Source organism: Crocodylus porosus, unplaced genomic scaffold (genome assembly GCF_001723895.1).
Source record: "Crocodylus porosus isolate Cpor-Errol unplaced genomic scaffold, CroPor_comp1, whole genome shotgun sequence".
NCBI classification, from domain to species: Eukaryota; Metazoa; Chordata; order Crocodylia; family Crocodylidae; genus Crocodylus; species Crocodylus porosus.
The window spans coordinates 2,452,839-2,464,254 of NW_017728937.1; the positions used below are offsets into that span (position 1 = coordinate 2,452,839).

At 44.8% G+C, this 11,416-nt stretch overlaps 1 protein-coding gene across 1 annotated transcript in view; it reads left to right on the forward strand.

Annotated features, from left to right (window-relative positions):
• Positions 1-10,199, forward strand: part of LOC109318183 (SITS-binding protein-like) — an 87,140-nt gene extending 76,941 nt beyond the window's left edge. The window contains exon 10 of the mRNA XM_019547252.1: positions 9,696-10,199. Coding sequence (XP_019402797.1) covers positions 9,696-9,911 — 216 coding nt within the window. The 3' untranslated portion in view covers positions 9,912-10,199. The remainder of the gene's footprint in view (positions 1-9,695) is intronic.
• Positions 10,200-11,416: the final 1,217 nt, after the last annotated feature.

The window sequence follows — 11,416 nt, forward strand, 5'->3', positions numbered from 1 at the left end:
CAGTTTGGCCAAGAGGTGATCATGGGATACCAGATCAAAAGCTTTTCTGAAGTCAAGATATATGACATCAATCTCTTCTTCCTTGTCCAGGTGATTCAATTCAGAGTAGATGTGGCACGATTTAGTGGCTAAATCACCGAATCTGAATCGAGAGACCCATTAAGTGGTCCGAATGGATTCAGAAGCCTCCGAATCAATTTGAAGAGATTCAGAAGGCTTGCAGGAAACAGAAACTGAGAAGAGGGATGGGGATGGGGTAATCTTTCATATATGGAAAAGACTGAGAGTGGGGGGAAGACTGCTCTGATATTGACATCTGTAGCTGGCCAGTGACTGTGATCTTTCTGTAAGTTCCCTTCCTGTCACAGTTCTCTGGGGGAGGGACATAGAAACAACATATAAAGCTGTGTCTGAAGTGATCTGTGCCTTCTGTGATCTGTCTCTCTCTTGGACCAGCAGCATCTCAAGGGTTCTTGCTTGCTACCTAGTTTCTTGGTAGCTAGTCTCTCTTCTTGTAAGTTGTATCCAATCCTTTCCTACTTACCTTTGCCTACAATCCCTATTGTTATCCCTATCCACTCCTTTCAATTAATTCTTCCCCCCCAAATCCTCATGTTTGTTCTTATTAGTTTGTTTTGATTCTTTCCCCCCACAACAAGAAATCTGTGTTTTCCTTGACAGTGTGTCATCACTGTGCAGGAAAGCACAACACATATTACAGACATGCACACCTTTTGCAGCACACCAAACAATATGAAGCGTGCTGGAAAGGCAGGTGCCAGGTCTTCTGGCAGGGAAGAGAGAGGGGGCAGAGGGAGAGCTGCAAGTTGCCCCCATCCCAAACACAGATGCACCCTCTTTTCTTGCAGCGATGAGTCTTCTGCTGCTAGTGGGAACAACGATGTAGGAGCAATGCTTGCACCTGCACCACTACCACTAACACCACTAACTAGCAGCAGCATGACATTCTCCACCCCAATTTCATTTCCTAGCATAAGCTTTCCAGTGCCAGAGGAGGAGCTGGATCTGGAAGCAGAGGAGCTCAGGGCTATAGCAAAGAAAATTCTGAGGAAGGAGGGGGAATCTGAGTTTGTGCTCCACACCCCTCAAAGTTCCCCTAGAGGCAGGTCTCCTCTGGAAGGCACCTCAGAGGAGGTTGTGGGGGCAGGTGGCTCAACTCATCCTGTTGTTGTGCCTCTGCCTGGTGAGAAGAGGGATAAGGCAGGATCCCCACCCTCAACCCAGAAGCAGGTGGGTAGTGTAGTGTGGGATCATTTGGAGGTGACAGATGATCCCAGATATGCTACCTGCCAGCACTGCCAAAGGCAGATCAGCCAGGGCAAGGATGTGAAATACTTTGCCACCACGACGATGCTGCCGCATCTCAGGAGGCAGCACACCCTTGCCCTTGTTCCTCCTCAGCCTGGCACCAGTGGGAGCATGCCCAAAAAGAAGTTCTGCTGTCGCTCCAAAGCCCCCAACCCCAGAAAGCAGGCCACCCTGGACCAGTAGGGGAAAGGTGGAGACAAAGGGGGGCAGGTTCTGAAGGCGACTGAGGTTACCCAGAGCACTGGGGAGATGCTTGCTCTGGCTGGCCAGCCCTTCTCCTTTGTTGAGTGTCCAGGGTTCAGGCATCTCAGGACCTTCATGGCCCCATCATACTAAGTGCCTGCACGCATCACCTTTAACAGGACGGTGGTGCCCTCCCTATATGAGGCATGCAGGGAGTACTTGAGGGAGCAGCTGCAGAAGGCAGAGCCGCAGATAGCTTTGCACTTCACTTCAGACATCTGGACCAGCCAGGGTGGAGATCATGCCTACCTCTCCCACACAGAGCACTGGTGCGATCAGTTTGGGCATTGGTGGGCTCTCCTTCAAGTGGAGGTGATGGATCGGTCCCACACAGCAAGGGAGATCGTGGTGGCCATGAACCGCATGGTGCAGCAGTGGCTCATTGGGCAGGGTAAGCTCACCCACGAGTTCATGGTCACTGACAATGGGGCCAATATGATCAAGGCGGTGTGTGATGCCAACTTTGTCGGCCTCCACTGTGTGGCACACAAGTTCCACTTCATAGTCAGGGATGCCTTGGAGGGGGACAGGGCTCCCAGTGATAGTGCCGTCACTACGACAGGAAGCCAGCTTATTTCAAAATGCAGGAAGGTGGCGGGCTACTTCCACCAGAGCATCAAGGGGGACAAGATGCTGTGAGACAAACAGGCAAAGCTGAGCATCCTGCAACACAAAATCATGCAGGCTGTGGAGCCTTGGTGGAACTCCACATACCCAGTGCTGGAAAGGCTGGTCAAGCAGCAGAAAGCCATCCATGAGATGGCCTTGTTTGGGGAGACTGGGATCAGCGACCCCCTTAATAAAACAGCGTGGGATACCATCTCCCAGATCTTGGTAATCCTCAAGCCATTTCTCAAGGTCACCGGGAGCCTCAGCACTGGTGATACCCTCCTTAGCCAGGTGATCCACCTAGTGAAGAATCTTGAGAATGAAATGGAGAAGTTCCAGGGGATCGATGTTCCTGGCTCGGGCAAGCCGCTTTCACCAGAGGTGCAGGCACTGGTGAAGCAGCTGAATGAGGTCATCAAAAAATGGCTGGATCTGTTGTGGTCCAGTATGGTCCATGTGCTGGTAGGCATGTGTGACTTGAGGGTGAAGGGGAGCATCTGCAGCAGCAAAACCCTCAATCACTGGATGGAGGTGTTGGTGAACAGAGTCAGGGAGACAGAAGGGCAGAGGCGGGGAGACATGGAAAAGGGGGATCCATTTTCCCATGCCAGCACTCCAACCACAAGCCAATCTCCACCACAGCCGCTGCCAATGCGGGTCAAGGGTATGGCTTCAGTGCTGGGGTCCAGAGGCACCAGACCCCACCATAAAGCAGGTAATGTAGAGGCCTTGGTGGCTGCCTATATCACTGAGGATGTGGAGCCACTGCACTACAACCCCTTGGCCTATTGGGCAACCTGCAACCAGGTGTAGCAGGATCTGGCCGCAGTTGCCTGAGAACTGTCCTGTCCACTGACCAGTATTCCAAGCAAAAGGATATTCAGCATTGCTGGGGATGTTGTGACACTTCACTGCGCCTCCTTGGATCCTGGGCTGGTGGACCAGCTGGTGTTCCTGAAGGTGAACCTCCCGCTGCTGGGGTTCCCCAAGCTCTACCTGCAGATGGAGTGAGTGCCACCCTCCTCACTCCGCACCTATTTTCTTTTTTAATTTTCTTTCAGATCCTTGAGGTGTACTTTCACAGAAACCCCTGCATCACTCTGCCTGAAACCTAGCAGGCCTCATGCCCGCACAAGGGGCTACCATCCCTGCTACATTCATCCAGCTCTGCCTTAACACACACAAGTGATACGAGTTTTGCTTTCAACAGTTTGAAGTGCACTTTCACAGAAACCCCTGCACCTATCTCCTTGACACTTGGCAGGTGTCATGCCCTCAGAAGGGGCTACTATCCCTGCTGTTTTCATCTGAATCTGCAAAAAAAAAAAAAAAGACAAAATTATAGGTATTTTAGTGATTCCCCATTATAGTCTATGGTCAAATCTGTGAATCAGTGCTAAATCTTTGAATCCAAATTGGCTGAATCGAATTGGGAAAGTGATCCAAATCACCAAATCAAATCACTGTCCCTCTGAATCAGCCAAATCCAAATCGAATACTTGTTGCTTCATATAAGCCTAGTATTTCCCATGCTTTTGGGCTTTGCTGGTTGCCATATGGGGCTGAGAGAGAATTCTCTCCTTTCCTCCTCCCCTTCCCCTTTCCTTCCTGCTGCTACATGTGTCAGGAATTTTTTAAACCTTTGCAAAAGCAGTGGGTGTTGGCTGTAGCCAAGGTTGGAGATTTTGACTGGGGTGTGCAAGGGCTAAAGGGTCTTACCCCTCTGCCTAGAGTCATCACCGTATTTGGGGGCAGGAATAATGTGAAGCTTGCATTTGAGAGCCTGTCCAACTTTATTCCATCTATGTAGTTGGTCCAATAAAAGCTATTGCTCTAAGAAATACTTGCTTCATTATATCAACTACACATATCAACCTGTACTACATGATGTCTGCCCTAATTCATAATCGCTAAAGGACACAACGAAAACATGCAAACAAGTGTTGCCTGCAATGCATTGCATCTCAAACATGCATCTATCAACAGTTATATTTAATTTTTTAAGTTTAAAGGGAGACAAGTTGATCAAAAAAAATTATCTTCTGCTGTATAAGATGCAGTCTAAGATCAGTCTAAGATCAGCTGTAGATGTTTGAATATCTGCTAGGATTCCATCCTGTGAGTAGCTAAGTTTTCATTCCACTTGACTCTTAAGTAGTTCATATCAGGTCTGTTATGTGATGTTATATAGTCATGGCATGATGGCATAGAATGTGGGAGAGAAGCAGATTTCAAGGAAAAAATAGTCTATCTGGAGCATTTGCTACATCTAAAGTTTCATGTCTAAATCAATTTTCCAATACTTAATGCAACTACATATATTGCAATTTTATTGTTTTTTGGAAGGTCAAATTCATCACATCTCAGAGAAAAATTTAATATGATTTCCCAGTGGAAGCTGTTTTCCATATCTATCCACTTTCTCCACAGCAGTTTGTGGGACCTATACTTTAAAACGGGATTACCTGAAATAGAGGCCTTAGAAAGTAACAAACAATGCATCTTCAGTAAATTTGTTATATTTTTCAAGTTTGCTCAGCTGAAAAAATTGTAGATATTAGAGAATTAAGAAGACATGCTGAGCCTGAAACAGTTCATAATGGGAGGGAAAACATAAGTGCCTGTTCAGTTTTCTCCCATACAGGAGAGTTATCAGTTATATCAGTTGTCCATTGCATAGCCTGACTTAATAAGAGACCATTGTAATACTGTTGAAGGATTGGAATATGAAAGCCACCCATTTTAATTGGTAGTTTTTAATTAAAGTCAACCCCCTTTATCCTCTCCGCACAGAAACCTGCTAAGCTTTTGGTTGATTTTATCAAAATTGGGGAATTCTGGTAGGCTATGTAATAGATAATACATTTGAGGTAACACATTCACTTAAAAAATATTACCACACTCTCATAAGGATATTGCCAGACTGCTTCACTTGTTCAGAACCTGTAATATAGTATCAAGAATCTTCTGAAAGTTTTGGTAGACAATGATCGTGTAAGAGTGATGTTGTAGTCATGATTGTCCAGAAATTATGTGAGGGGCAAGGATTTCTTAGAGTAATATCTTTTGTTGGAGCAACTGTGTAGTAGGGATAAAGTTAGACAAGCTTTCGAATGCAAGACATTCCTGACATTCTAGACCTTTCTGGTTAGAGGATCTTGCCCCTTTGTTCAGGGTCAGACTGATCACCATGTTTGGGATAAGGAAGAAATTTTATGCCGTGGTCAGATTTGTATGGACTCTGGCAGATGGTTGGGAGGGAGGGGGAGGATAATCTTTTTCCTCGGACTTCCTGCATGAATTTTAACAATGCTTGCAATGGCAAGACACTGTGACAGCCTTTACTCCCCCCACCACCCCAGGCCCTCTCAGAGATCAAGAGAGGCTCGGGCTACTTCCATTTTTTGAGGCTCCTGGTATGTTAAAAAAATATTAATTCATAGTGCACTACAGGCGGTGTAGCCCAGTAATGGGACACAAGTTTAAAGTTCTACGATGACTGTCTTCTTTCAATCCTGTCAGTGTATCTCTGTGTCTGTATGTATAACCTCATTTGGAGATAACATCAAAAGTCTAAATTTGAGGCCTTCCGTGAATGAGAGGTCCGGGCTAAATGGCCCTCCTGGCTCCCCCCTGTGATAGGACCCGTGTGGCAGGTTAGGGTGCTCTTGGTGTTTTGGGGGCAGCGTGCTTTGTAGACATGTGACAGGGTTGATTGTGTAGTTTTCAGAACAGGTTAGACAAATACTTGTATGGGATAGTTCAGAGGGGGATGATCAACAGCCACTGATGTTGAGTAGCGAATTAGACTAGATGACCTCCTGAGAGCTCTTCCAGCCTAATTTTTCTGTGATTCTTGCTGGAGAGCTAGAATATCCCATTTTCTTCATTTTATCAATCAAAACCATTTATCTGTGTAACAGGGATACACTGCCCCTGTTATGGGAACATTCGGGAAAAGCACCCAATTTGTTGAGAACTTTCTGTCGGACCCATGGAACTGGGCAACATATTGACTGTTTGCCCATACAGGATGCTAAATACCCGCTATGGACTTTGGCAAAGTGATAAGGTGCAGTTACTTGCTGACAGTGATGAGGTGCTCAGACAGATTGAGATAAGGAAAGGCTTAACTGCCAATTAAGTCTTTCTGGATTTTGGCGGACAACCGGAGATTGACAACAGCTGGGTGGAAACATTGTATAAAGGACTGTCAGTGCAATCAGCTTTTCCCCGGAAAGGGAAGAGGAGCCGAGGCTTTAGATGACAGAGACGGCAAGCAGCCTGCGCAGAGGTGCAGGCAATGAGAGAGAGATTCGCCAAGAACTTCTTGTTGAAGTGGTGAGTGTTGGGCATCTGACCCGTTGGAAGACGAGTTGCTGATTCAGCCGGATGATTGCAGCTCTGTCCAGATCTATGACAGGGACGTTGCTGCTGTGAATTGATAAGCTTGCAAACGCCCACCCGGTGAGTGTTTATTGCGGGACTCATATTTGAATTGAGAACGTGTTGGGAGAGCCATCTGAGAGCCCTACAGCTGGCAGCTAGCCGAGTTGCACTTCCTGTGAGAGGGCATTGTTGATGCTCATTATTAAAACTAAATGAGCACTTCTGTCATGTGGTGTCCCCTTTTAATCACACCCATCAAAGTCATGGCAGGTGAGATTGACACCAAAACAAGGGGAAACAAAGCTATAACATCTTGTTGTGTGCCTTAGAAGAAGAACATGCTCACAAGCTGCAAAATGTTTTTTTCAAGGCATATTAATACACTGAGTTAAATTTTCCTCTGGGTTTATCAGGTACAAGAAGTCCAATGAAATGAGCATTCAGTGTGATAAACAGCATTTGGAGTGAAGAGAAAAGTCTAATGAACACAGACACTGTCAAAGCTGTTCTTTAGCTCAAAATGAATATTAACATCACTTATTCCATTCTTTATGGCATGTTCCTTCCAATACCGAGTGACTGGAGAAAGAATAATCAACTTATGAGCCTGTGGCTGTTGAAGTTCAACCCCAACTCACTTTTTTTTATTTGAATTACTTTTGCAGAGAGATTTCACGAACCTAAAAATGTCACCAGCAAAGTGACCCATCTTCACCTCTGCATAGCCCTTGAGAGAATATTAATTTTTGTTGGCACATTAATTTTTCTCATTAGCATTTTTCTTTCCTTTTATTCTCTGATTTTTAGAGGCATCTAAATCCAATAACAGCCACCTTTGAATTAAAACCACCATCTCTGAATGGATTTCAATCTGGGTAAGACCATCTGATTCTTGTCTAGTAACGGCAATGTTTTCCTCGCAAAATGCTTCATTGAGGTTCCTGGAAAGTTATTTCAGCTTCTGCAGTTGAATCTATCAGTATATGTAGTTTCAGAATCCTGGAATTTGCTCTTTATCTTTCAGCAGGGGGAAAAAAGACATTGGGTCCCCTCCATCAACTAGAGCTTTTTATCCTTTGTGAAAACTGTTCTTTTCCCATAAATCAAAACAATGAGCTGTTACAGCTCTTTGGAAACTGAAGATTGCTAGGAAGGAGCAATAATTGAGGAGCTGGCTGGGCTATTTTTAGAGGACACAACTTTTATGCCAGATCATTCAATCATGAGGTAACCTTTTAGCTTCTTTTATCCGAAGCACATGAGAAGGCTGGGATGTTCAAAGGAGATGAGAGAATTAAGGTTTTTAAGTTCCACTGAATTACAGTGGGATTCAGGTGCCTTTATGCCCTGATTTTGAACATCTCAGTTTTAGTATTTCCAGAGTTATTACAGAGAAAATGTACAGGGGAGGGAGACTTGCCTGGAGTCCAAGGAATAATGTACTGCTAAATAGTAACTGCCAACCAAATGACCTAGGTAGTCTGTGCAGCCTGAGGTCCTGGACTAATGGTAACACATTTAAGTCCAGCTCTTTTCCCAGTTATTGAAAAGAACAGCTGGGGGAAAGTCATATTAAGTAGTCTTGGGTAGAGGATGCAGCAGAGTAAATTCCATAATGGAAAAATAGGACACCTCATTTTTTATTGGCACCTCAGTGCTGTAGCAAGTAGAGGCATAAGTCCTGCCTGCTATGGATTGAAATCCTTTGACAATTGTAGAAAGGGGACACTTTGGAAGAGGATGTGATCTTGACCACATTATGCAATGAAAAATGTTTATTTTCTAGGAAGAGAGCAGGCTGTCCTGCAGCATTATAGGGCTTTCAGACCTTGATCCAAAGCCTGTGGAAGTTGAGGGAGGGGTTCTCCCACTCAAATATACTTGTATATTTCTCTCTTTTTTTTAATTCCGTGCAAGAAATATACCAGGTAAGGTTGATAAATGAAAGTTAATTTACTGAACAAACTTCAAGACAGATCCTGGAGCCTCAGTAAGGTGCACTTAACCCAGGACCCAAAGTGGAGGACAAGAAATTCCCACATCTGCCACTGACTTCCAGTATGACCCTAAGCAAGTCACTTGAGCTATCTGTGTCCTAGTTCCCTGTAATTATCAAGATGATATTTATCAAGATGATAAAATACTGCCCCCCACCCCCTTTGACTGCCTCACTTATTCATATGGTTAGCTCTTCTGGTCATTGTCTAGAAAGATCTCTGTGAAAGGAACTGCATACTACTGTCCATTACCTTGTCCTGGAAAACCAATGAACAGTGCTGAATATTCACAAGCGCCCTCTCCTGATTCTTTGTTGGTTAACTATCTAACTTTCATGTGGAAAAAGAAGTTTCTAATTGGAGAAAATTCACATTTTCTCTCTCTTTTTTTTAATTCTAAATTTCCAGCAAAATGGAGAATTTCAGGGCACTGCGCTGCCCAGAGGACAGGCTAACCAGATCTCCCTATCCAACAGGGTCTCTGGGGAGCCTGGCAGACCACACACTGGTTAGGGCAGTCATCGTGGGCAGGCAGGTAGCTGGTGAGCCCATGGTGGTGACAGCCTGGGTGTCTGCAGAGAGAAGTAGGAGGCCCATGGATCCTAACAACCTGATGGCTGCCTGCCTTCATCATTTCCACAGTGGTTTGGTGGAAAGGACACATTCCTACAGGACATTGTAGACTAGGTCTATTATCTACCTATACACCCAGCCACCTCTTTTGTAGATTGTTCTCATCACAAGGACAGTCTCTCAGCATGACTGGACTCTACTGTAGGGTGGGCCTGGAGAAGCAGTTGTAGTATATATATCCATAACTGAGATGAAACAAAAGCCATCATATAATACACTTAGATTCATGATACACCTAGATTATCAGGGACACATCTTTGCAGTGGTTCCCAGTTCTAACCAATCTCTTACTCTTCTAGCTGTACATGAGACACCCCAGTGGGCCAACTTCTGGTCTTGTGCAAGCAGGTGAAACTCAGTCAGAAGTGGCATAAGACTGTGCCCATTTCCAGAGGTGCTCCATATCTGAATTTGTCCCTCTGCATGCTTAGATGTGCTTGGCCGAATTTTGCCTGGCCTTTTGTGTGCTGAACCACTGCTTTTTTCCCAATGCAGGTACTGATTGCCCCCATAACTGAACAAGGGCAAGTCCAGAGGGACATCTACCTGCCTGGGGAAGACCACCTGTGGATGGACACCAACACTGCACAGGTGTTTGATGGAGGGACTGTCATCAGGAACTATTCTGTTAAGATTGCGGAGGTGCCTGTTTTTGTAAAGGTTTCTTCAATGCCAGACTGTCCAAGGTTTCCATCCTCCACAGGAGAATGATGCTGACAAGGCTTGCTCTTTCTTTTTCAACAGACTATTTCATCCATTTGCACTTTTCCAGGAACTCTTGTTTGGTTTTGATTTGCTTTTGGGTTTTTTCAGTTGTGTTTAAATCTTTTGTTGACATTTGCTACCATTCTGAGATGGCAAAATATGACAAGATCTTTGGTGCAAAATATAGATGCTTATGCACATCCAGCACATCTAGTGCAATCCTTCAAGTTCAGCTGACCTGATCCTGTGTGCTAACTATGAGGAAAGCCTTTGATTAAATAGCAGTGAAAGAGAGAGCCTCAGAGCCATAAGGTAATGGGAATAGCAGACCGCTTTGATGCCTACTGGAAAAATCCTCTTGCTTGGGGGAAAAAAATCAGCGAAGCACAGAGCTAGGTATGACAGAGAGCATGACTGGCTTCTTTGGAAAGAAATAGTTTGGGCTGCCTGCTTCTAGCTTCCTGAATAAAAAATAGGATTTCATCTTCACATACCTCTATATATCACAGTGTTTCAGTTGGGGAAAATGGCAGCATCCATCCTTGGAACTTATGTTGGCATCTCAGTTTTTGACAAGGGAAATGTTGGAGTTTCATTAGACAATGCATTCAACAAGGAGAGAGCAAGATAAAGCTGATCTGTAGCATGTGTAAGTTGCAAGTGTAAGGAGCCTTCTTCATTTCAGATGGATAATTATTTTAGAAACTAACTTGTCTGCTGCCTTTTACTGCCACATCCCCACCTCAGAGAACCTGCCTGTGCTTTTGGGAACAGCCCAAAGCTGGAAAAGGACTTTGCTCATTTCCAAAAATGAGTTATCTGACTTTTAGAAGCAGTGAGCATTTAGCATTTAGGACCAGCACAGCCAAGGATTTTTCAGGGTGGTAGCTCAAAGGACATTCAGATGGCTTTAAAGCCAAGATAATTTTCACAGCTGTTTGTAGCTGTGCTAAGAATAAGTTCGCAGTAGCTGATAAATACTGCAGAGACAGAACGTGCATTTACAAGTAGCGTTAGCATAGTCAGAAGGCAGAAATAGCTTGTCAGGGACTTCAGATGGCCTTACCATGGGGCACATCTATATAGGAAAGAGAAACAGTCAGATTTTTAATGGTAGAAGTGTAAGGAGAACAATATCTTGGGTTTTTATGTCTTCCATTCTTAATCCCCAGCTTCACGTAGGGCAAATGTCTTATCACCTGTGATAAATGGGCTGGATCCCCACTCAGCATAAATGGGCACTGTCCTACTGGAGTCAGAGAAGATAGGTTGATTCATACCACAGCCCATTGCCTTCCTCTGCTTGTGCAACCCTTACGGCAGACAATACTTGGTGTTTTCCTAACTTTTATCAAGAATACTGAGGCTGTCTTGGAACATGAAAGGATTGCACATGCAGCATTAGAAGAGACCAGACATGCTGAGCAAGGGAGGAATAGCCAGGTATGCCACACACAGGGAACAGAGGGTTTCCCTGGTACAGCATAGCATGAACACCACTTGTAGGACAG